Source organism: Manis pentadactyla, chromosome 3 (genome assembly GCF_030020395.1).
Source record: "Manis pentadactyla isolate mManPen7 chromosome 3, mManPen7.hap1, whole genome shotgun sequence".
In the NCBI taxonomy this organism is placed as follows: domain Eukaryota; kingdom Metazoa; phylum Chordata; class Mammalia; order Pholidota; family Manidae; genus Manis; species Manis pentadactyla.
The window spans coordinates 63,532,023-63,559,541 of record NC_080021.1 but is presented as its reverse complement, the minus strand read 5'-3'; the positions used below and the strand labels follow the sequence as shown (position 1 = coordinate 63,559,541).

Below are 27,519 nucleotides of genomic sequence, written 5' to 3'. Positions count from 1 at the left end.
TGTGGGGTGTCACAGGGAAGACAGTGTAGCACAGAGAAGACATGTAGTGACTCTGTGGCATCTTACTACACTGACGGACAGTGACTTCAATGGGATATGGGGGGAACTTAATAGAGGTGAATGGAGTAACCACAATGTTTTTCATGTGAAACTTCGTAAGAGTGTATATCAATGATACCTTAATAATAAAATAAAATAAAGCAGATTTTGATTTGTGCAAATTAAGGAAACATTTTACCTACTGAATTCTAGGTATGCTTCTACAAACCTTAGTTCCTAACAGTTATTATTGACATTCTTTCCACTTTTTGGTAATAGAAACCCTTTAAGAAATGGAAGTAATCATTCTAATTTTAAACTAACATTTTCAAAAATCAGATTAGGAATGCAAAAAGTGACAAAACTAAATGATTTCTTGTTCTAAAAAAGCCCAGAGCCTAAAAAGGAGAGACAATATGTAAATAATTTCTACAAGCTTTCAGGGTACCTTAGTGTCTGAAAAGAGGGAGTGGTCAGAGGAAAAAAAGCAGGACTGTGGTAAACTCGAAGCCAAAGGAAGAGTATGTTTCGAAGACTAAGCAGAATCTTATTTCCAATACAATGGCAGAGTAAATACTCTGAATAATTTTATAGAAAATCAAAACAAAACAAATGCAGGAATTCTGAAATAGAAGGATTGGGGTTGGATTTTGCCTTGGGGGTTTCTATCAAATCCAAGGGGACAAGGCCAAAAAGTAAGGAACCTGACAAGAGAACTACAAAAAACTATGACCCCTCAGTATAAGTGTAAGCACGATAAACGGCACAGATGGAGACAATGAAACTAGCCTATTCTGAACCTAGCAATGGGTAGTGAAGAAAAAATTCTTCCATGGAATGTCATAACCTCAAGCAGACACCCACGTGGGTTTGCAGTCGGAATTTCTGCTACCTGAGAATCTTAGGCAAAAATCTACTCAAAAGTGGTCTGGTAAATAATGCTTCAGGCAACTGGCAGAATAAAACAGAAATCTTGGAGGAATACAAGACTGTTCTTTGAGGCAACAATTTTGCTTCAGAATCTAGAAAGATACATTAAAAATTAAAAAGGACCAAATGAGAGATTCTTGAGAAGACAATAGCATGCAATACCTGATATGATTAAAAAATCTATCTTTTGCAACTCCATGCAATACCTGATATGATTAAAAAATCTATCTTCTGCAACTGAAAAAACACCAGATCCCCAATTAATTTAATTTATATTCTTGTAGCACTTACATAACTGTGAACAACTTAAACTCTAAGGCAGATATTGTGGTCTATTTATCTTTGTGTCCCTAGTATTGAAAACTGCTTAGCACAGATACTTAATTGAAGTATTGTTGATATACAATCTTATGTCGGTCTCAAATGTACAACACAGTGTGGTTCAACAGTTACCCATATTATTAAATCCTCACCTCCTCTAGTGTGGTTACTATCTGTCAACACTGAAAGATGTCACAGAGTCAATGACTATATTGGCCATGCCATACTACCATCCCCATGACCAACTTATATTGTGATTGTGAATTACTGTGCCCCTTTATCCCCCTCCCTCTCCCTGCCTCCATCCCTCTCCCTTGGTAACCTCTAGTCACTTCTCAGTGTCTATGAGTCTACTGCTATTTTGTTCCTTCTGTTTTTATATTCTACAAGTAAATGAAACCATATGGTATGTGTCTTTCTGGCTTATTTCACTGAGCATAATACCCTCTAAGTCCATCTATGTTGTTGCAAATAGCAGGATTTATTTTCTTCTTATGGCACATTTATGTTTTTTTGCCTTATTAATAAATGTCTAACAGAAATTAATAAGGATATTGACTGCTTCACTATTTGCAAGAGCAAACTCCAGAAACAATATATCAGTTAATTAAGTTATACAAATTCTGGAATGTGGAAATACTACGGAAATAATACGAAGAAAGAATGATGTGCAATTATGTGTATTTACAACAAAAGAACCCCAAAACATACTGAAATGAAGAAAAAGTCTAAAAAATACATCTAATCCCTTTATGTGAAAACAAAAGCAAGCAATTTGTTAAAACAAATGTTATGTAAATGTACACAATGGAAACCAGAAGGAAGCACATTCAACCACAGTTAACCACTGAACAACAAAGGTTTGAACTATGCGGGTCCACCTGCAGGTTTTTTTCAATAAATACACTGAAAAATTTTCTGGAGATCTGTGACAATCTGAAAAACATTTTCTTTTCTTTAGCTTACTATACAGTAGGAATATAGTATATACTACATATAAGATACACATTAATCAACTTTATGTTATCAGTAAGGCTTCTAGGCAACAGGTTATTAGGAGTTTTAGAAAATCAAAGTTGTATGTGGATTTTTGACTACACAGAGGACAGCGCCCCTAACCCTCACACTGTTCAAGGGTTAACTGTATTTTACAGTGGTTCCAGTCTACAGGTGGAAATGGAAGAGAAAGAAGACACCACTATTTGCACTATATACTTCTGTATCATACCTCTTTTACAACAAGAATCTAGAAGTGTATTTCTCGTATAAATAAAAACAAGATGTAAGGGCTCAATGGATGATGATAAAACATGTCCACATACAATTAAACAAATGTTCACAGCATAATTAATTAACAGCCAAAAGATGGAAGCAACCTCCACACTGATAATAATCAGAGAAATGCAAATAAAACCACAAAGAGATATCACCTCACACCAGTTAGGATGGCAAACATCCAAAAGACAAAAAGCAACAAATGTTGGCAAGGATGTGGAGAAAGGGGAACCCTCCTACACTACACAGCTGGCAGGAATGTAAATTAGTTCAACCATTGTGGAAAGCAGTATGGAGGTTCCTGAAAAAACTAAAAATAGAAATACCATTTCATCCAGGAATTCTACTCCTAGGAATTTACTTAAGAATTCAGGAGCCCAGTTTGAAAAAGACATAGGCACCCCTATGTTTATCGCTGCACCATTTCTAAGGAGAAAAAGGGGCATTATGATTAGGACACATAATATGGGGGGGGTTAGGACACATAATGTAGGGGGAGGCACGGGGGAAGGCAGTATAGCACAAAGACAAGTAGTGATTCTATAGCATCTTACTATGCTGATGGACAGTGACTGTAATGGGGTATGTGGTGGGGACTTGATAATGGGCAGAATCTATAGTAACCACAATGTTGCTCATGTAATTGTATATTAATGATCACCCCAAAAAATGATGGAAGCAACCCAAATGTCCATTAACTAATAAGTGGGTAAACAAAACATGTTACATCAATACGACGGAGTATTTTCTGGACATAAAAGAATGAAGTACTGATACATGCTGCAACATAGACAAACATCAAAAACATTACACTAAGTGAAAGCAGTCAGTCACAAAGGGCTACATAAAGGATGATACCATTTATATAAAATGTCTAGAATAGGCAAATCTGTAGATACAGAAAGCAGACTGGTGGCTGCCTGAGGTTAGGGAGTGGAATGATGGAGAGTGAGTTCTTAAGGGCACAAAGTTTCTTTTGGGGATGATGAAAACATTCTAAGATTATAAGGAAGGTTGCACAACTGGCTAAATATACTGAAAACCACTCCTTTGTACACTTTAAATGGCTGAATTTTATAGAATGCAAATTCTCTTTTTCTTAATAAGTCTGGCTAGGGGTTTATCTATTTTGTTTTTCTCAAGGGAGCAGCTTTTGGTTTCATTGATTTTTTTTCTATTGTTTTATTCTTCACAATTTTATTTCTTTCTTCTCTGATTTTTATTATGTCCCTCCTTCTACTGACTTTGGGCCTCATTTGTTTTTCCAGTTTCAATAATTGTGACTTTAGACTCTTCATTTGGGATTGTTCTTCCTTCTTTAAATAAACCTGGATTACTATATACTTTCCTCTTAGAAGTGCTTTCCCTGCATCCCACAGAAGTCGGGGTATTGTGCTGTTGTTGTCATTTATGTCCATATATTGCTTGATCTCTGCTTTAATTTGGTCATTGATCCATTGATTATTTAGGAGCATGTGATTTGAGCCTTTTTGTTTTCTTTGTAAAATTTATTTCTAGTTTTATACCTTTGAGATCTGAGAAGTTTGTTAGTAGAATTTTAATCTTTTTGAATTTACTGAGGCTCTTTTTGTGGCCTAATATGTAGTCTGTTCTGGAAAATATTCCATGAGCACTTGAGAAGAATGTGTATTCTGCTACTTTTGGGTGTACAGTTCTGTAGATGTCTGTTCAGGCCATGTGTTCTAGTGTGTTGTTCAATGCTTCTGTGTCTTTAGTTACTTTCTGTCTGGTTGATCTGTCCTTTGGAGTGAGTGGTGTGTTGAAGTCTCCTAAAATGAATGCATTGCATTCTATTTCCCATTTTAATTCTGTTAGTATTTGTTTCACATATGTAGGTGCTCCTGTGTTGGGTGCACAGATATTCATAATGGTTATATCTTCTTGTTGGATTGACCCCTTTCATCATTTTGTAATGTCCTTCATCTCTTGTGACTTTGTTTTGAAGTCTATTTTGTCTGATACAAGTACTGCAACTCCTGCCTTCCTCTCCCTATCAGGTGCATGAAATTATCTTTTTCCTTCCCTTCACTTTTAGTCTGTGTATATGTCTTTGGGTGTAAATTGAGTCTCTTGTAGGCAGCATATAGATGGTTCTTGTTTTTTTTAATCCATTCAGTGACTCTGTCTTTTGATTGGTGTATTCACACCATTTAAATATATGGTGATTATTGATAGGTATGTACTTATTGCCATTGCAGGCTTTAGATTCGTTGTTATCAAAGGTTCAAAGTTAACTTCCTTACTCTCTTAAGAATCTAATGTAACTCACTTAGTATGCTATTGCAAACACAATCTAAAGTTTTTTTATTTGTCCTCTTTTTTCTTTCTCCTCTCCTCCATTCTTTATATTTTTAGGTATCATATTCTGTACTCTTTATCTATCCCTTGACTGACTTTGGGGGTAGTTGATTTAATTTTGCATTTGCTTAGTAATTAATTGTTCTACTTTCTTTACTGTGGTTTTATTACCTGTGGTGACAGCTATTAAACCTTATGAACACTTCCCTCTATAGCAGTTCCTCCAACGTACACTGTAGAGACTGTTTGTGAGAGGTAAATTCCCTCAGCTTTTGCTTATTTGAAAATTGTTTAATCCCTCCTTTAAATGTAAATGATAATATTGCCGGATAAAGTGTTCTTGGTTCGAGGCCCTTCTACTTCATTGCATTAAATGTATCATGCCACTCCCTTCTGGCCTGTATGGTTTCTGGTGAGAAGTCTGAAGATAGCCTGATGGGTTTTCCTTTGTATACAGTGATCTTATTTCTCTCTCTGGCTGCTTTTAATAGTTTGTCGTTATCCTTGATCTTTGCCATTTTAATTTTTATATGTCTTGCTGTTGTCTTCCTTGGTCCCTTGTGTTGGGAGATCTGTGCACCTCCATGGCTTGAGAGCCTATCTCCTTCCCAAACTGTAAGTTTTCAGCAATTACCTCCTGAAAGACACTTTCTATCCCTTTTTCTCTCTCTTCTGCTTCTGGTACACCTATGATACCAATATTGTCCCGTTCAGATTGGTCACAGTTCTCTCAATATTCTTTCATTCTTACAGATTCTTTTTTCTCTCTGTTCCTCTGCTTCTTTGTATTTCTCTTCTCTAATTTCATTTATCTTCTCCTCCATTGTATCTAATCTGCTTTTAAAACCTTCCATTGTGTGTTTCATTTCTGATACGTGTTCCAAAGTGATTGGATCTCTGACCGGAATTCATTCCTGAGTTCTTGAATATTTTTCTGCACCTCCATAAGCATGTTAATGACTTTTATTTTGAAATCTCTTTCAGGAAGATTCAGAAGATTGGTTTTATTTGACTCTTTCTCTGGAGTATGTGGGGTTTTGCTTTGAAACAGGTTCATTCGTCGTTTCATATGGCACCCTCCAGTGCCCAGAAGCTCTACTGTGGAGCTACTCAGCCCCTGGAGAAAAGTTGGGGGTTGCAGGGGAGCAGTGTAGTTGCCTGAGGGAAGGAAACAGCTGTTTCCTGGTTCCTAGCTGCTATGCCTGTCTGCACTCCCAGAAACAGTAGGCCAAGTATACAGGTATAAGCCTCTATGCTTTGCATTTGTAGCTGCTGTACGCGGAGCTTCCCTCTGGCTCGCCTGATGCCATGGCAGGGTTTGCCGATTTGTGAGCCAGATGCGGGCTGACCGGGAGGAAGGTACAGAAGGCTGCATATCAGGTAGGGGACTTCAGAGCTTCGTTGCCAGCCAGGGGGCTGGAGCGCCTGAAGATCGTGAAAGTTCCCGACCTGCTGGGCAGAGTGCACTCTGACAGTTTTGTTTACTTTTCCTTTCTCCTGAGCAGTACACTCTGTGCAATCCTTGCCCCTTTAGCAGCCCTCTCACTGCTAGAAGTCTTTCGAACTACCCGCCTTTCTTTTGTCCTAGAGCACCCAGATATAGATCCACGATTTCCAGAAGTAGCTGGAATCTCAGTCTCTCCTGGTATTCTGCCTGTCTTAGCTTTCCAGCCCCCTAATCACCAGTGCATCATGCAATGTAGGTTTGTGCTCCCAGAGCAGATCTCTAGAGCTAGGTGTTCAGCAGTCCCAGGCCTCCACTCCCTCCCTGGTCCGTTTCTCTTCTTCCTGCTGGCGAGCTGGGGTGGGGGAAGGACTTGGTTCCAGCCAGGTCACAGCTTTGGTATGTTACCCTGTTCCATGAGGTCTCTTCTTTTCTCCAGGTGTATGCAGTCTGGTGCAACCTTCTTTCCTGTTCTCTTTCAGGATTAGTTGTAGTAATTATATGCAATTTAAGAGGAGGCCTCTGTCTCACCTCTCACGCTGCCATCTTTAATCCATCCAGTAGGAAATTTATTATTAACATCTCTCAAAATAATGGGCAGATCAAGCAAGTAATAAAAGGCTGCCAACTACTTTTGCTAGACTCCCTTGTCATCAGTTTGGCCATGGGAGATACTGGAAAAAAATCACAAAGTAGGAGAAAAATGCATTCCTCCTCTCCCTATTTTTCTGGTTCCGATAACACCTCCAACTGAAAGTATCTCCTGTGAAGTCAAGTGCAGGCAGGTATATATTCTGGAAAAATCATAAGTTGATCTCCTGAGTTATTGTTCAGTTGCAGGAATGTAGTTTTACCAGCAGCAGTAACCCAGGGTGCCACCAAGCAGCTTAGTAACAATTATAGACTCTCTGGCTCCAGCTGCAGGTAGTAGCAACCCCCAGATCTTTGGGTAACAACCACACTGTTCCTCTCCAGCCGCCTTCTCCCTTTTACAGTTCTAGTCCTAACCACTTCCTTGCAACCAATTAACTGCATTAAATCTCTTTCTCTTCCTGAAAAGAATCTAGAGTACTTAATAGTTCCCTACCTGCTCACTGGTCTATAGGGCATTTTTAAAACACTGCCACTAATAACTAGAGAAAAAAAATTATTTTAGCACTTATAGAAAACATTTATAAAAAATGACTAATGTCTAAGAACAACAAATGCTGGTGAGAACGTGGAGAAAGGGGAACCCTCTTTTCTTTATTTGATGTGAAAGACTATTTAAACGTGGGTTTTTATCTTTGTAAGGTATACGTCAGAATTTACCTTAGATTTGGCTAGGCTGGGCTATATCCAGATGTAACTATTAATAAGTCGCTCAGCATACAAAATGTTATAAAGCAAAAAACACGTTATATACTGGAAAATGGAGAGTTTGGCACATATCAAGCCTTAAATAAATACGCTGAATGTCTGGTATTGTCCTCAAAGCATAGAAAGTTTGGTTTGATCTACTCATCAAACTGCAGCTTTATCACAAGAGATAAGAATTAGGACTTAGGATAATAGGATTTGTCACTTATTTGTTCAAAAGATAAGCAGGTCATAAACCATAATAGTGTAATTAGGTGTTATAAAGGCTGTATTTAACTGGAAAACTCAATACCCGCTTCCCAGGAGTATATGACATATGCAACTTTGGATAAAGAATCTGGTATTTTAATACTCTTTGCATAATTAAATATCTACCTCAGATTGTTATGATTCAGACAGAACGAAATGTGCCAGCAGGTAAACAATATTTTTAGAAGTGTAAAGTTCCAAATAAATACTTAGGCAGTGTTAAAATTCATAGATGACAATAAAAAAGATGAGAAATGAAAGGAAATAAAAGATGATTATCCTAAAATTATGTTTTCCCCAGTCAACTTTATTAGAAAGCAAATGAAAATATGTATCACCTCCATTTGCTTTTGAGGAATATTTTTAAATAACAAACTTCAGTTTTTCCTCTCAGTTGAAATTTACAAAATTTATTCCAAGTGTTATCCAAAATTTATTGAAGTTCCCTTTTCAGCAAAAATGATAAATATGCAAAATAATGTAAACCAGCAATTTATTTCCAGCCAGTAACTAAAAGACAAAAAAAAAATCACACTGTTCCTATACTCAATCTCTGGTCCTTCACTTAAGTCCCAGAGAAAGGAGATTCTCTCCCCTTCTCAAAAATCCTCTCATCTCTCTGGACCTCATGCCTTATGAAGCCATCCAGAATCTTGTTCTCACAATTCATAATCTGGTTTTCAATAACTTCACTTTTTCCCATTCTGTAACCCCTTCTTTTCAGTCTTCAATTGGGTCTCTCCTTGTTTCAAAACAAAAAGTCATCTTTTATGTGCTTCTGTCCATTCCTTCCTTTTTTTTTCACGTTCCAACTCCTTGAACTCAGCCAATACCCCAGTGCCTCTACTTACCTTCTGATACATTCACTTAAGCTTCAATCCTGCAAGCTTCTCAAAGTTCAATGCCACTTGCTTATTAGATCGGAGGGTCTTACTTCACTGACTTATCACTCACAAATCTTTCATTTAAGAGCTTTTCCCTTTGATTTTGTTATACCAAACTTGCTCTTATTTCTGCTGTACTTCTTGTGATTTTACTTGCTAGCTTCTCATTTTAAAGGCACCCCTGCAAAGCAAAGTAGTTCTCTACCATTTTTGGTGAGCTCCTTTTGCATGACCAAATTCATTCACTGTCATCAAGTATTGGAAGAGCAAGAAAATACGGATTCTTTGATTTAGTAGCACCATTCTTGAAAACTAATCCTAAAGAATAACGTAAAATTGGGTGAGGGAAGCAGTCACATGCAGCTCATAATGGTAAAAAGGTTGTACAGAATGATGGTTAATCAGATCATGACATGCTGGTAGAACAAATACTGACGCTCAACTCTCTAATACCAAAAGGGGGCTTCAGGGCTTTTAGCTTTTAAGTTTTGTTACTTAAAAAGACTTTATAAGATTCTTTTAAAGCCATAAAACTAGGTGGATCTTAGTTGGACAGATCTTTCTTTCTTGTAGATTTAGCCAAAGGAACATAAATTTGATGATCTGTAACTCACTGAGCATTAGCATTGTTGTTACATTCTTCTAACAAATATACATACTTAAAGATATGCTGTGTTATTTCCCAGGCCCTGCCTGAGGCACCATGCTGAGCTGCTCTGTTCCTGCCAGCAGTGTGTGTGTATGTGCTGTTGGTCACGGTGGGGGGGGACTAGTGACCAGGACCTGATTGGAGAAGAAGGCCTCTGGCAGAGGTGTCAGGGCACAGGGAGACGGACCTGCAAGGTCACTAGAGCAGTGGCTTAGGTGTTAGTTATGTAATTAAAAAAAAAAAGGTGTGCTGTGTTATTGCAATTTTTACTGCTCTGGGTTCAACATTTTTCAGTGAACATAAAATCTAGTTTTGTAATGGAACTCAGATAAATAAAATGGATACTACAGATACTTTGAGAACATTTCTATTCAGTCTAGTAGAATTATCTGAAAGTATAAATTACAAATACTTGAATTTAGGGAGGGCATTTCATGAATTACAGGTACACCCTAAGTGACTATATTTCAGCAAATCACTACTCTTGACACCAACTCTGTTTGGGTTCCAGACCCAATCCCAATGTATTGTGGCAGGGGAGGTTCCAAGCAGGACACCAAGTAATTCTTGAACATGAGCAGATGTCTGAGAATTCAGCTCAATGCTGATGCTATCTGCCCAGAGAGAGTACCAGATCCCCAAGGGCTCAGCCCCCCAAGACTGACCTCCATACCCCCCATTCCAGAAGCCAGTCACAAGCCTGAGGCTGTTGCCTATGCTTCTGACCCACCATCTACAGACTGAAGGTTCTCACCAACCTCCTCCCCCGGCTTGATTAATTTGCTAGAACAGAGCACAGAACTCAGCAAAACACATTTACCAGTTTAGTAAAGGATACAAGCTAACAGCCAGATGAAAACATACATAGGGCAAGGTCCTGTATAAAGGACCTTCTTCTATCCTTGCCTGGCTCCGTAGCATGTGGAAGCATTTTGGGTTTCCCAGGCATGGAAGCTCTCCTTCCAACAGGGAAGGAGGATGCAAAAGAGCAAAACAGCTCTTACTGTGGGTTTTTGTGTGGGCTTGATTACAGTCATGACTAAGTCACTGGCCACTGGCTGATTCAACCTCTAGCACCTCTGCCATCTTCTTTCCCAGGGGTTGGGGGATGGAAGTTCCCACCCTCTAATCACATGGTTGGTGCTCTTGGCAACCACCCCAACACTTGGGTGGGGTCCCAGACTTCCACTAACATAACAAGATACCCATTTCACCTTTCTGGCTGAGGTGTTTTCTGGAACTGTGGAGAAAGACCAAATATATCTGAGAAATTTATTTTGGTCATCTGAAGAACAAAATACATTTTCTTATAAATTACTATATTGCAGTATTATAAACCCAGGCAAATTACTTAACCACTGGGACCATGTTTTCATTATTTAAAAAAAAATTAAATTATCTCTGAAGTTTCTTTTAGTTTCAAAATTCCAGAACCCACATTATACTACTTGTTTTCACAAGTTAAAGCCATATGCAGGTTCCTCACATACTGTTCAGTATAATTCAATCATACATACCTACAATTACCTTTCTGTAGTATTATGTGATGTATATACTCATTACAGTTTTAAGCATTTTATATTACCTTTTAAGACTTGTATGATGATGTATCTTTATCAAATGTGAGCAGTGTTTTTCTATATACACATATAGAAAAATAGGAAATTTACAACCAGGATTCTCACAGGGCTTTAATATCACCCATTGTATATACATAAAAGAGCCTGTTTGCATACTTATTGGAAGAAGGATGTTTACCAGGTGCTCTCAGCAGGCCCCGCCCCACCCATCAGTCTGGGAATACCCACTGAGGGGAGAGGTGGAGCGGAAACATACAAGTGCCTGGACATAACTGGTAAGGTCTCCACCAGTCACCAGAGGGACACGCCCAGAGTTCCTCCCGGTGCTAGTGGCCGGGAAGGTGGGGAGACAATGATGGAAGCAGGGAAGGGACAAGCTTAGGAGGCAGAGAGTAGCAGAGAAGAGAAGCCACACAGTCCCATGCTGAAGCAAGAGGAGGTGCTGCCAGAGCCACCAGTGGGGCCCCAGTGCAAGGGAGAAACAGCAGGAGATGGGACCACCAAGGAGGCAGTGCTGGGGGGCAGAGGCTGTAGCCAGCCTCCAGAATGCATTTGGGTTTGCTGCTTGTACATAGCTGGGAAGGATGGGAGTCCAGTGCTCCACCTACTGCCATGAGAATAAACAGGGCATAAGCCCCTTTTAACCCCCAACTTTCTATTGTCTTTATTTGGCCGTATTGAATTCAGAGTGAACTTCCCCAGAGTGGGGAACTCCCTTCTTTTGGAGCAACAATACATACCCCTACATACCTACAATGGTTTAAAACATGTTCCAAAAAACTAAATACAGTAGTTTGACTACATGCAAGAATACATTCCAAGACCCCAGTTGCCTGAAGCTGCAGAGGGTATCAAACGCTACATATACTATATTATTTTCCATATGTAACCTATGATTAAAAGTTTAATTTATAAATTAGGCACAGTAAGAGATTAACAATAATAGAATTATAATGTACTGTAATTAAAGTAATGTGGTCTCTCTCTCAAAATATCTTACTGTTCTGTCCTCACCCTTCTTTTTTTAATGATGGAAGATGATAAAAATGCCTATGTGGTGAGATGATAGGTCAGAAGGAGAATCATATGCTTCTGGATTGCATGTAACTGAAATCACAAAAAGCGAAACTGCAGATAAAGGGGGAATACTGTACAAAGCTGTTTTTAGTACAAAATTTTTTACTTAACCAAATGCACAAATTACCACTATGAAGCCAAAAAGGCTCATAACTTACATTATTGCTTTATATCTTATCTAAAGTAAATTTCCATTTTTAGTTAAAAATAATATTGAGGGAATCTACTCAATATAAACAATTTTCTTTCTTCCCCTTACCCCCTTAAAGTACACAAAATATTATACCCCTATGCATTTCAAAGCACTACTTAAAAAGATTTCCATTAGCAGAAATAAAATCTTAAAACTATGAATCTTAACATTTCTGGTTAGTCCCTTTGATAACCCAAATATGTGTTTCCGTCCTCACTGTGCTCAGTTGTGCTATCCTGTGATTTCAGGGATTCTTTCAATACTTTCTTTGGACAATATGAGGTGGAAACTTACTAATACTACTTAGAGTCACTAACTTAAGCAAGAAAAAAAAGAATCACATTTAATGCTTATAGGGACATTCTTTAACACAAAGAGCAAGGCAATATGCTGAGGACCTGGTGCTTAAGGTAGACAGATTATCTCATATGTGTGTGTATATATATATATATATATATATATATATATATACACACACACACATATGTAACTGTTCAACGTAAAAATACCAAAAACTAAATTTTTTCAGAATAGCTTCAATTTGTTTTATAAGAATAAAAATTTGTCACCATCAGGAAAAGAAACAAGACTTATATTTGAGTTCTTAAAAGTCTCTTCAAAGTTAAAGAATTACCAGCCAAATATGAATCTAGTTGAGAGACATATAATTAACAGGAAATTTACACTAATTAAAAAATACTATATATATACTTTCTCCCTATTCAACTCAGTTCTTTGGTTTCTTAATTGGGCCAATGGAGAAGCAGAAGCAAAAGATAAACATTAAGGACTCGGAGATAGAGCAAAAAAAAAAAAAAAAAAATCAATGTTTTCATCACTTCTGACCTATTTTGAAAAAAGTACTTGAGTCTCTATTTACTCAGAATTACTTCCAAAAGCATACAGTTCCCAATGAGTTAAGAGCCTAATAAAAGAGAAAGTACCTTTATAACAAATACAAGGCAGAACTTAGAAATCCTATGAAAGAGGCAAAACATGCTATGAGGGCACACAAGGTAAGTAAAAGCAGTAAAGCTGTGAGGACTGAGGCAAAGTTTGGTGGCTCCAAGATATCAGGTACAAAGTTCTAAAGAACTAAAATGGATTTTGGGCAAAATTTGAATTCAGAAAGACAGTACAAATAGTGAAAGGCCTAACTAAACCCGCTAGATAATTAAAAAAAAAAAAAAAAAACACTGAAAAGATGGGAAATTGTTAAAATGACCCAAACATCAAAATACTAAGTACTCCTAGCAAGTAAAGGATGTTGACAGAAGGTACACATTTGCAGTAAATGTCCACTTCAACCTAAAGACAGGGTAGATAGACTCAGGATGCAGAACCATTAACAACCTGGCTCAGTGATTTTAATGGACTGAAAAAAAATGTTCAGCACAGCCCTTACAAGGGAGATACAAGGGCTAGCAACAATAATGGTCTTAAGAAAGGGTTAAAAGACTAAAAACAAAAATAACATTCCAACAGCTATTCGTATTTTAATACAGGGCTCCTAAGATTATTTAAAACAACAAAACCAAGCTACTTGGGATTGTAATTATTCATATTCAACTCCAAAGATTCCTGATAGGAAATCTGTAAATCCAGATACACAATGGGCATTGTAGAATCATTCAGCTTTGTAACATACAGCCAGGAAGACCACAAGCAGTCACATCTTAATGTACTCTGTTCACTAACCCTCCTCCACAAAGAACTCAAGTAGCAGATTAGCAGATACTTTTTTTTGTAAAACAGCCACCAAACAAGAGATTTCACTAAAACTGATAAGGCAGTTAATATGTCTTGTACTCTGATACATACAGGAAATGGATGTTCTTTGATAGAACTATAATTATAGATAGCCAAAAACATATGTAAACATTTTTATAGTCTCAACTTTGGTTCTTAAAGGTCTTTTCAGAGGTTATCAACTTTAAAAGGTCTACCATCCTCTGAGCTCTAAATCTGGTCCAAGGAGATGTATTACATCTTACCCAATTCACGTAATTGCACACTTAAATATTCCCATTGTAGTGAAGAGGAGTTCTCGGCTGCACATTAGAATTACCAAGGAGCTGAGAAAAATTCCAATATCCATGATGCATGACAGATCAATTATATCAATCTCAAGGGATAGTTTGCTTTTTTTAAAGCTTCACAATGTGATTTCAATAGACGTTAACAGGTAAGTCAAGGAAAAAACTAGGGAAGGTTATTGATCTACAATAGGAAATGAAAAAAGACAAAACAAGGAACGTGGATATAGCAACAACATTATATTTTACCAATTTTAACTTGGCTTGAAGACATTTCAGACAAAGATAGACTGAAATTTAAATCAAAATAGTCACCTCTCATTATTTGCTGTAGTTATGTTCTATAAAGTCACAGTAAATACTGAATTAGCAAAAAGTGAACCACATTGTTCCTAGGGAAAATACAAGTTTAGGTTCCTGTGATCCTCTGGTCACACTCAACCACTCAATAAAAACTGGTTTTTGTATGCTTCTATTTAAAGACCCCTCAATATATATTGTTGATTAATTAACATACAACCCAAGGCCAATAGCACATCCCTGAACAAACTTACTTAACACATGCATTTTCTAAATAAGGCACATTACAGAGTATGTGCAGTTAGGAACATGGGATAGCATTCAGTAAGCATACTTGTGGGCCATTTTAAACTGAAATCACCAAAAGCACAAAAATGTGAAAAAAGTGACATTAAGTAGCCCAAGAAAAGGTCACAGTTTGACAGCTGAAATAAGGTAGAGCATGACCTTGTTTGACCTCGGCTGGGTACATGCACATTCAGTAACTCTTTCTCACAGCTTGCACATGTGTGCAAACCACCACAAAAGCACCATGAGTATCAATTTTAGGGTTCAACTAAATTTTACCAAGTAGGCAGATTCACAAATACAGAATCCATGAATAATGAGAATAGACTGGAGAAATATCACATGAAGGTAGCTCAAACTAACTGATATTGATATACAGAAATGAATGCTGTGAGGTTTCCCCTAAGCAACATCTACAGCAAAAATGGCACCAATATGCCATGGTATGTAATTTTCTCCACTAGAATCCTCTAATCCTAAGAATGCAATTTTGTCATATGAAGTCTATACACTAAAAAAAGGCATATATTCAATTTATTCAATAAATCTTTCTTAAATGTAACACAAAAGTAAACAAATTATATTTTATCAACTACCTCTAATCACAAAATGCCACAATGATTTAAAGAAAAAATATGATGGCTGAAGTAGAGGACTTCTAAAATGCCCGGTGGCTTAAAGTTTTTGTTAAGTCTAATTTTAAGCTGGTATGCCTATTTTAATTACAATAAAAGCTGATATATGAATATATAAATGTTCTCAGCAATAGTTATTAAGATTACAACTACAGGAGTAGGATACAATATGGCAGTGTGAGAGGTGGGACAGAGAATTCCTCCCAAAACCACATATGGTGTGAAAATACAGTTAATACAACTAGCCCTAAAACAGGAAGAGGAAAGAAGGCTGCACCGGACTGCATATAGACCTCACGAACAGAGCACAGAGCTCATGAAACAGGGTAACATACGAAAGCCTTGATCCGGTAGGACCCAAGCCCTTTGCCCACCTCAGCACACTGGCGGGAGGAAGAGAAACGAAGTGGGGAGGGAGTGGAAGCCTAAGACTGCTGAACACCCAGACCTGGAGGTCTGCTTTGGAGCACAGAACTACATTGTGTGGTGCTCTGGAGGTTGGTGGGGCTGCGGAGCTGGGACAGACGGAGTGCTTGAGAGACTGAGATTACGGCTGTTTGTGGAAGACGGAGATCCACACGGCCAGTCTGGGACAAAGGAGAGGCAGGCAGTCTGAGAGGTTTCCTAGCAGCTAGAGGGCTACTGAAGGGGCGGTGTTTGCATGGAGCTTGCTGCATGGGGGAGGGGAGATCTGGAAAAGGTTGTCTGGGTGAGATTTGCCCAGCTGGTTGGGAACTTTGAGGAACTTCAGGTGCTGCATCCCCCTGGCCGTCTACTCAGTTCTGAGGGCCCCCCCCACTGTGACACGCAGCTTGCTGCACCTTTCTCCTAGCCTGCCAACACCAGTTCACAAACCTGCGGTCACTGTGCTGGTGTCGGGCCAGCCAGAGGGAGGCCTCGCCTACAACAGCTAGAGATGCAAAGCAGAGAGGCTTACACCTGTGTGCTCGGTCCACTGGCTCTGATATTAGAAACAGGCACCACAGATGGGAATCAGGAAACAGATCTTTCCTCCTCCAAGGCATCAGCACCGCTTGCCTAGGACCCCCAACCTCACTCTAGGGGCTGAGCAGCTCCAGAGCCTAGAGCTTCTAGGCACTAGAGGGCAGCACACAGAATTATGAAACGTCAAAGGAACCTGGTTCAGATAAAAAAAAATCTCACAAAGCCCACAAAAAGGGCCAAATGAAACTGAACTCACCAAACATCCTGAAAGTTTAAAATAAAAATCATAAACAAAAAGAGGACACTAACAAATGGAAACTTATCCCATGCTCCTGGCTAGGAAGAATTAATATCGTCAAAATGGCCATCTTGCCCAAAGCAATATACAGATTCGATGCAATCCCTATCAAATTACCAACATCATTTTTCAATGAACTGGAACAAATAGTTCAAAAATTCATATGGAAACACCTAAGACCTCGAATAGCCAAAGCAATCCTGAGAAGGAAGAATAAAGTGGGGGGGATTTTGCTCCCCAACTTCAAGCTCTACTACAAAGCCACAGTAATCAAGACAATTTGGTACTGGCACAAGAACAGAGCCATAGACCAGTGGAACAGAATAGAGACTCCAGACATTAACCCAAACATATATGGCCAATTAATATTTGATAAAGGAGCCATGGACATACAATGGCGAAATGACAGTCTCTTCAACAGATGGTGCTGGCAAAACTGGACAGCTACATGTAAGAGAATGAAACTGGATCACTGTCTAACCCCATACACAAAAGTAAATTCAAAATGGATCAAAGACCTGAATGTAAGTCATGAAACTATAAAACTCTTACAAAAAAACATAGGCAAAAATCTCTTTGACATAAACATGAGCAAGTTCTTCATGAACATATCTCCCCGGGGCAAGGGAAACAAAAGCAAAAATGAGCAAGTTGGACTACATCAAACTAAAAAGTTTCTGTACAGCAAAGGACACCATCAGTAGAACAAAAAGACATCGTACAATATGGGAAAATATATTCATAAATGACATATCCAATAAGGAGTTGACATCCAAATTATATAAAGAGGTCATGCACCTCAACAAACAAAAAGCAAATAAGCCAATTAAAAAATGGGCAGAGGACCTGAACAGACACTTCTCCAAAGAAGAAATTCAGATGACCAACAGGCACACGAAAAGATGCTCCACATCTCTAGTCATCAGAGAAATGCAAATTAAAACCACAATGAGATATCACCTCACACCAGTAAGGATCGCCACAATTCAAAAGATAAAACAACCACAAATGTTGGCGAGGTTGCGGAGAAAGGGGAACCCTCCTACACTGCTGGTGGGAATGTAAACTAGTTCAAACACTGTGGAAAGCAGTATGAAGGTTCCTCAAAAAATTAAAAATAGAAATACCATTTGACCCAGGAATTCCACTCCTAGGAATGTACCCTAGGAATGCAGCAGCCCAGTTTGAAAACAACATATGCACCCCTATGTTTATTGCAGCACTGTTTACAATAGCCAAGGAATGGAAGCAACCTAAGTGTCCATCAGTAGATGAATGGATAAAGAAGATGTGGTACATATACACAATGGAGTATTATTCAGCCATAAGAAGAAAACAAATCCTACCACTTGCAACAACAGATGGAACTAAAGGGTATTATGCTCAGTGAAATAAGCCAGGCGGAGGAAGACAGGTATCAGATGATTTCACTCATCTGTGGAGTATAAGAACAAAACAAAAACTGAAGGAACAAAACAGCAGCAGACTCACAGAACCCAAGAATGGACTAACAGTTACCAAAGGTAAAGGGATTGGGGAGGATGGGTGGGACGGGAAGAGATAAGGGGGACCAAGGGGTATTATGATTAGGACACATAATGTAGGAGGGGGCACAGGGAAGGCAGTATTGCACAGAGAAGATAATAATGATTCTATAGCATTTTACTATGCTGATGGACAGTGACTGTAATGGGGTATGTGGGGGGGACTTGATAATAGGGGGAGTCTAGTAACCATAATGTTGTTCATGTAATTGTACATTAATGATACCAAATTTATATATATATATATGTAAGATTACAACTACATTTTTTAATGGCAGGATTGCAATATAAATTCTCATCTGGAAAAGTAACTGCTCCACTCATCTAGACAAATAACCTGAATCCAGTAGGATACCATCAAACCTGATGGACTCTTAGCTTGGATCTACATACCTTCAAAAAGAAAACAAGCTGCTATATGAATGCTATAAAACTATGTCTCACACCATATACAAAAGTTGACTCAAAATGAATCAAAGACCTGTATGTAAGAGCTTAAACTGCACTCTCAAAAGAAAACACTGGAGTAATAAAGCATACGTCCTTATGACCTTGGATTAGTTAATGATTTCTTAGATATGATACCCAAAGCACAAATGATGAAAAAGATAAACTGGACTTCATCAAAATTAAAACTTCTTCAAAGGACACCATCAAAAATATGCAAACACCGTTCACAGAATAGTTGAAAATATTTGTAAATCATATGTCTGATAAGGGGCTTCTATTCAGAATAAAGAACTCTTACAAGAGACAAATTAGTTTTTTAAATAGGCAAAGGACATGAACAGACACTTTTCCAAGGAATGTACCAACAAGCACTATATGCTCAACATCATTAGCCATTAAGGAAATGCAGATCAAAACCACAATGAGGTAGCACCTCACACCCACTAAAAATAGCTATAATTTTAAAAAATGAACAAATATTGACCAGAGTGTGTAGAGAATGGAAACTTTGCACAGTGCTGTTGGGAATGTAAAAAGGGGCAGCTGTCATGGAAAAAGTCTGGAAGTTTCTCAAAAAATTAAAGTTGCCAAATGACCCAGCAATTTCACTTCTAGGTATATTTACATATCTAAGACAAATTAAAACATGTCCAAGCAAAAACATGCACATGAATGTTCAAAACAGCACTATTCAAAAATCAGAAACAATCCAAATTGTCAAAGCAATCCAAATTGACACTTAACTGATAAATGGAAACAGAAAGAACCCAAATGTCAATCAACTGATGGATATATAAAATAGACTATTACTGTCCATAAAAAGGAATGAAGTACTGATACAAACTACAGCGTGGATGAACCTCAAAAATGTGCTAGGAAGCCCGTTAAAAAAGGCTACATATTGTGTGATTCCGTTTGTATGGAATGCCCAGAATAGGTAAACCCACAGAGAAAATGAAGGCTGGGGGAAAGTGGGGAGTGACTTGCTGATGCATAAGGGTTTTTTGGGGACTGATGAAAATGTTCCAGAGTTAGTGATTATGGCTGTGAAGACACTAAAAACCACTAATTGTACACTTTAATAAAAGGGTAAGTTTTATGGTGTGCTAATTACATTTCAGTAAAAAAAGGAAAAAAGTTGAATGTGCCATTTAAAACTGATATAGAAGGCTCAAAATTTTACATGGCTAATTTTCAAATTCTGAAGAGGATTGGCAAAGAATACATACTAATTAAAACTCATACTTCCCTCCTTCCTGTGGGGTGGAAATGGAAAAGACCTCTAATGACATGATAGTAAAGGAAATCTGCTTTTTTTCCATTGATAGCCAATGCAAGATGAGGAATCAGAAAAAATTTTAACTGAGTTATCTGATAGAGGTAGTTTAAAATGAGGCCTATTGCATTTTAAGATATAACTCACAAAGTTGTATCACAACTCTAAAGAACCATAACATGAGTAATTTGTAATTTCATCCCCTATGATTGTTTTATTATCCCTATTAGTGGCAAAGCTAGAATTCAAACTAAGTTTATCTGAATCCAAAAGCTGTGCTCATTTATTCCTTCAACATTTAGTGAAGGTCTACTACATACCAGGTGCTGGGTTATGTCTAAGAAAAATAGTAAATTAATTAATTAATATGCCAAGGCTATCAAGAATTTAGCAGGTAAGACAATTACAAGTGCCAGGTCTAGGAAGGCTATTTTATATTGGGTGGCCAAGGAAAGCTTCTCTGAGAAAACTGGGTCTGAGAGAAAAACGTGAGCTACCCAGTTATGTAGATAAGAGCAACCCAAGCTGAGGAAATAACAAGGGCAAAAGCCCTGAGGCAGAAACAACAATAGGCTGAAGAGAAATGAGTAGTGAAGGTGGGGAGAGATAACAAAATAGATGATGTAAGGCCTTTTAAACCATAACAGGGATTTTAGATTACATTCTGAGTAAAACAGGGAAGCCACAGGAGGAATGTGAGTGAAATGACATTCGACTTGTTTTGAAATGATCTAAATAATGGGTTGAGAAAAGACAGTGAAGAACAAGCGCAGAAGCAGGGGAACCAGTTACAAAGCTGTTGACAAAACTGAGATGAGGGAAGATGATCATCTGTATTAGGTAGTAATTCAGAAGAGCAGACAAACTGTTGGATTCTGGATATATTTTGAAGGTAGAGCTTGAGAGAATTTGCTTATGTTTTCACTTTGCAGTGGAATGAAACCAAGGTTTCTGGAAGAACATGGAAGAATGAAGTTGCCCTGGACCAACATGGGAAATACTACAGAAAGAACAGGTTTGAAGAAGGGAAATTTAAAAAAAAACAGCTTTATACATGTTTACCTGTTAATCTGCTTTTGTCTTAAACCACTCACTACAAATTGATTTTTGTGCAATATAACTGTTAAATAGTGGAAAACAACCTCAAACTAGGTATTCTGATTTCAGATCCTGTGTTTAAATGAAGTTTTACAAAAGCAACTGCATGAGCTTAGAGTTTTTCACAGAATAAAGTAACTCCAAGGTATGCACCGTTTGTTGGTAACTGAAAATCTGCATGCACAAATACAGGTTATCAAATGAAGAAATATTTAAAACACCGATAAACATGAACAAGTAGTATGTAGATAAAATTAATAATGAAACAGAGAGAAATGATATAAAGATGCAGTAAAATTCACCTAACAAATGTTCAATTTAGGTAAGTACTATGCAGAAATAGATTTCCACAGAGGCCAGATCCCTCCTACTTTTAAAAATCTTCTTGATGGTAAAGATTATTTTTGAACAGTAAAGATCTGCCCTTATAATTTTACTCAGTACACAAGAATATGCATAAACAACCTTTAAAAATGTTTTGATTCATAAAGTATAAGTAATATTTCTCATTTTTTTTTAGCTATAGAAACTATAAAAAGATGTTTAGGAAATGCTTACTTCTTCACTGAAAAGTTAGATGACTATTACAATGACTTCTCTACAATGCTGAACTTGTTAATATGTTCATTACCTACAACTTCACAGCATCAGATTTCAGAGCTTGGTTTCTAATCACAGCTTCACTACACAGTTGCTATGTAATTTTGAGTAAGTCACTTTCCAATAAATGATTACTTACCAAAAATCAATCTTTATTACAATGAAGTAGTATTATCTTACTTTCCCTTTTGCAAGGTTGGAGTAAGAATCCAGGGAGAAAGAATATGAAAATACTTAGAAAGACATTAAAGTTATGATGAACACATAAATCAAGAAAATAACCTAACTTTTTTTGGGGAAAAAAAATATAATGTAAATGTGAATTTTAAATTATTCCTTTAGAGATACTCAACTTTACTATCACAGAATTGCTTAACAGATTTCTCTAAAATAGAACTAAACTGAGGCAGAATTTGCTATTTAGGAATGTTTCTTGGAGTGTGAAGGAATGAACATTTATTGGAGTCACTATGTGCACGTTTAAGGAACAGAGAAAAAGCATTTTTCCAATTCTCATGGACCCTATTGCCCAAGGAAATCAAAGAGACCTAAAAAGTTAAATGAAAGACCCAAACACTTGAGGACAAAAATGAAGGCATCGAATAAAGCAGTAATTGAGTAACAGCAAAAAGAGAAGTACAATACTGACTGCTTTCAGAGTTAAGATGATTACCATAGCTTTATGGCTTTTCTTCACATGTTGTCTCCTATCTACTTCTGTTTATCATTCACAAAGAACACCTTCAATTCTATTTTTTGCTGTTGCCTTTTTTCCTGGTCCTTTAACAGCTCCCTGACAGCCCCATTCCTAGCTGGAGTATCCAGCTAACCTCAGACACTGTAATTCTAGTTATAATCCAGTTCCCAGTACTCAGACTCAGGATCAAGGATGACAGTCAATTTTCTAACTCTTGATTATGTTGTAACCCTTCAAAATGGCATCAACAAATAATCCCATAGAATGTGTTAAGGCAACACGACTACAGTGATAGTAATGTCTTAGCCCATATTCCACCTCTCTCAATCACTAGCAACAATTACTTGAGTAAAGAGCAATGTTGTGAATGATCCAAAATGATTTATTTCTAAGTCATGTTAAAATAAGCACACACTCATAATCCATCCCTACTAAATCTCAATCGCCATTTAACCAAAACAGTCAATATAGTCTAAGACCCAATTAGGTAAGAGTGAGGAAGAAAATGCAGAAAATCCACAAGAGTAATTTAATTAAGCATTTCTGTGCATTATATCATTGCTTTTAGAGTTGACAAATATCACTGTTATGTAGTGACTTTGTAAGATCTTAATATGTAGAGGAGTTCACATCTAAAATTAATAAATAAATATAGGTGGCCAAATCATAAAAACATACCAGATATACTTAAAAACTTCCAACATAATCCAAGTCTGAATGAACCATCTAAATTAAATTCTAAAATCAGACAATGTATCCAGGAAGCCAGGTTAGTTAATACTTAACTAACAGGAGAAGGAAAAAAAAGATTAAGTACAAAATGAAAAAAGAAACATTAACACAAAGAATATAATTTTGTGATTTAGGTAACAGAATACCCAATACTGCCTCACTTTTAAGAAATGTTTAGAATCACAGAAAAATTCATTTTAAAGTGCTTTTGAAGTTTGGGGATAGAAAGTTTGTACTAAATAATCAAAGTCCTAAACAGTTAAATTTAAAAATTTGCTACAAGCAACTTTCCACTTAATATTTTAAGATCTCTAGAATTATCAAAATTAAATGTAGATTGATTTCTTTACCCTAATTCCTGTCAATTTTGAGCCCCATTCTTTAAGAATGGCTCCTTAAAACATAATCTTGCCATAATCTTAGTGATTTATGACTTTGTTCTAGGAAGAAACAGTAGGAAAAAAAAATATGGAAAAGAACATCTCAAAGGGCTCACGTAAGTTTGAAGACAATCTTTAACTGCATACTGAAGAACAACTCTAGCAACATTACAGAGCAGAATTTCCCTGTCATTACAAGGTATGCCAGTAACACTGGTCCTCATTCCCAATGTTTCACCCGATCTGCCTGGTCAAGTGTTACAAGCCTCTGATACCTCACCCACCTTAGCGTGCAATTCAAAAATTATTTTCTATGGGTGCTATGACCTGGAAAGAGGTTGGGAGGCACTGGTAAGTACATTAAAGCAGTTAAAAACTCAACTTTAAAACACATACCAACAAGTAATTCAAATCCCACCCTCACTTATTATTGAGACTAAAAACTAATTTATTTCATTTTTATCAATTCAAGTAATCAAATTCCGTGTTACACTTGTAGAAACTGAGTATTTTAAAAATACAGTTTCTCTTACAGCTTAAGTAACCCTTCAGCAGCAGTAATATCCTGATGTAAGATAAAAAATCTATTTAAGATTTTTAAAGTAAGGACACAGTCTGGGCAGCATTCACCTATAGCATACTTTACCCTAAGCATTCTAAGTGAAATTCCAAAAATATCTGTTTCCTAGCCTCCCTCCCTGCATGTTTTGTCCACAGCACTTTCATCTTAAACTATAATACACAACCAAAGTAAGTATTTTGTTCTTGTCTGCCTCCCCCAACTACACTATTATATCCACAAAGGCAGCAATCTTGGTTCTTGTTCATTGCTGTTATTCCCAGCACCTTGATGAGTACCTGATACAAACTATCGCTCAAAAAATAATTGATGAATGAACAAGTTTCATAATCTGACTGCAGATGTTTGTGTAATTTAGTTGTTCTAAAAAGGATTAAGCTTTGCTATTAAGACTGTCAGGAAAAAATTTTGTTTACCGAAGACAAAGAATAACCACACAGTATTACTGTATTGTGTTTCAAAAAGTCTGATTTCTCTATTAACATATTCTTCAAAATACTATTGGGAAATCTGTATCAGATATTTTATAACTACAAATAAAAGATTTAGTTTTATTTTGATTAAAATAGTAAACACCTGTTTTCCATTCCTCTAATTATAAGACAAAGGAATAAAGGGTGATAAGACAGAGGTAGTATACTTGAGAAGCAGAAACATGCAGTATTGCACTGGTAAATATTTTTTCACCATATAAAACTCAAGATTATCAACATTTTAAGTTGTTCTGACTCGTTATTTTCTCTTAAAAACTTAACCCTGTCTTTTCCTTATATTTGAAGTCTAACTCTAACCAGCTAATTAGCTATCCCTATAATTATCTTGTCAAGTACAATCACAAGTATTGTGGATTTTAATTTTTAAGTCTTAAAACAGTTTTAACTGTAAAACAAATAATTTTAAATTAGTCATATTGCCCATCTACTGTTCAACTAGTGTTCTACAGTTCCTTTTTTGGCCTCAAATGACGAAACTTCTCTAACGTCTCTGGGGAGAATAGTATAATGTTTCCTGAAATTGTTTTTTTCCTGCACGGTTTCATGACATCTCTTAAATTGTATATAACTAGAAATGTTATATACATTTTTCCCTCTCTTCTGCAAGTCCAGAGGAAGAAAAAAGGTTAAAAAGAATATTGCAGTGAAAACATGCTGAAAGGGGATAACACAAAAGCACAGAAGTAAATATGAGCAAAGACGTATACAAAAAAGGAAGAAGATGCAGAAAAGAGAAGAGAGGAAAGAAAAACACTGCTATGGCTTAGAAAAAAGGGGGGAAATGAGGTGGGAGAGAGAGGGAGACTTGATTACGCTAGAAACAAAAGCACAAAATCCGAGAAACGTGGTCGCTTTCTCTAAGATGTTAAAACTCTAAAAAGCGCTCAGCTCACACTCCAAACCAAAGTTCTACCTTCTGTTGTTTTCATAAAAGCTAATCTTCAACTGTAAATTAAAGGCATACTACAGATAATGCTGAATCAATCTTTACAAAACTACAATTGTGGTTGCCATCTTTGCCTGAAAAAACCAAACTCCTTGGATTTGTAAAAAAAGGAGTATATTAAGTTGGAAAGCCAGCCACTCATTGCCAAGTCAGGTAGATATGACACGGGTCAATAAAACGCCTCCTACCAAACAAGGTTCCACTAAAGATCTAGGGGAGAAGGGCAAAGGGCTATCGGTTTACCGAGACCGCAAGGGTGGGGCACCGTGGGGAAAATATTTGAGGGTGAGTTATCCCAGGAGGCATAAGGAGGCTGGTGACTCGGATCTCTAAGAGACTGCATATTAGGCGGCGAGAGATGTTCACGTACTAAGGGGAGCTTCAGGGAGAGTGAGAAATGGGCTGAAGCACGAATGTTCGGTTAAGAGTGCGAAAGCCGATGGAGGAAGGTACCCACCCGGCCAAAGGATTAAGAGTCAAGAGAGAAAAGCCGAGGGGCTCAGCAGTCAGGGAAGCCGGGCGTGGGAGGCCTGAGCAGAAGCCGAGGAGCGCCTCTGCAACCAGCCGCCTTCTCCGGGGACGCTTTTTCAGCTCCCTCCACTCTCTACCCCTCTCTCAGCGTAGCCCCTGCCCCGGCGACTACAGCAAGAGCAGCTGTTTCCGCCCGGCCGGGAGCCGCGGAGGAAAAGGCATCCCTGGGGTGGAGGACAGGCAGGCCAGCGGAGACGGTCTGGGAGGTGATTCCGAGACCACCGCTGCCGAGCCAACGCCAAACTTCGCCCTTTCCTCCCCTTAGTCTTCTTTATTCCCCAACTTCCCGGCCGGCTGGTGTCCGCTTCGACCGACCGAAGCACCCCCACCCCCGCCCTTCTTCTTGCCGCCTCTCACCCCTCCCCAAACGCCCCGACGCTGGGAAGGACTGGCCACCAGGGCCGCTCCCGAGCCTGCCGGGGTGCCCCAGACTCCCAGACACTGCCCCCGACAAAACGCTCACATCCTCTCGGCAGCTCCCTCGCCCGCCCAGATGCTACAAACTCCTCTCACCTGCATTGACGCCATGATGGAACCATCCCCCCAAGGCCGGCGAGGCCAGAGACGCAGGGGGCGGAGTCGCCGTGCTCGCGTCACGCCGCGGGGGCCCAGCACCCCGGGCGCACGGGGCGGGGCCTCCGATGGGAAGGGGATGGCGCGAGGGGATTGGCTGGCACCCTGGGCATCCGGGAGGGTGGGGCGAGCGGGAGCGCTGTAGATGGCGCTTTCGGGACCCCTGCTCTCGTCCAGCTCTCCAGCGTCTGCGGCGATGCCCCCGGCTCTTCTGGTCGCTCAGGAGCCGCAGCTTCGGTTCTGACCTGGCCACGGTGGTTGTTTTTTTTCTGTCTAACCCCGAGATTCTGTTGATGTCCTGATCTGTAGGGTTTTTTTTCTTTTTCCAACCATATGTGTATGGTTTACAGATTTTCTCTTTCTGATGTCTTTCCCACACTGCTATGCCCATTTTCACACCCTTGGGGCGAGATAAAACTTCCCGTGGGGCTGCTTTCTGGTCTTCATGGAACTGGAAGACTTCTCATATTCCTTATTTGGAAAGAGACACAGATTTCCTTGTACATGGTATGAAAAGAGTAAACCCGCACTTTGATATTCTAAAAGGCAAGGGAGGATTTGTAGAGCTGAAACTTACCTGAAAGAGAAGAGAAGAATTTGAAGTTTTTCTTTTGTGTGCTATTGCCTCCTCCTTAACCCAGCCCCTTAATTTTAAACTTCATGTTTCAGTAATAGCTGTGGTTGTTATGACGTTGATATTTGATGAGAGATTTAACCCTAGACGTGAATTTTTAAAAATGTGCCAGTGTCCCGTTATAAGGTACATTTCACATTCATTCACATCCAGACCTCAGCCT

The 27,519-nt window shown here is 38.3% G+C and overlaps 1 protein-coding gene across 2 annotated transcripts in view; it reads right to left on the bottom strand.

The window, feature by feature from the left end:
• Window positions 1-26,795, bottom strand: part of UBE2W (ubiquitin conjugating enzyme E2 W) — a 61,872-nt gene extending 35,077 nt beyond the window's left edge. The window contains exons 1-2 of one of the 2 annotated variants that reach the window (XM_036887525.2): window positions 26,663-26,706; window positions 12,064-12,156 (exon numbers count right to left, since the gene is read on the bottom strand). Coding sequence is in view for 1 of the 2 variants with exons in the window: in XM_036887524.2 (XP_036743419.1) it covers window positions 26,663-26,677 (15 nt within the window). In the remaining variant the exon portion in view is untranslated. Of the gene's footprint in view, window positions 1-12,063; window positions 12,157-26,662 lie in introns of both variants that reach the window. The other variant, XM_036887524.2, reaches the window with a different exon arrangement.
• Window positions 26,796-27,519: the final 724 nt, after the last annotated feature.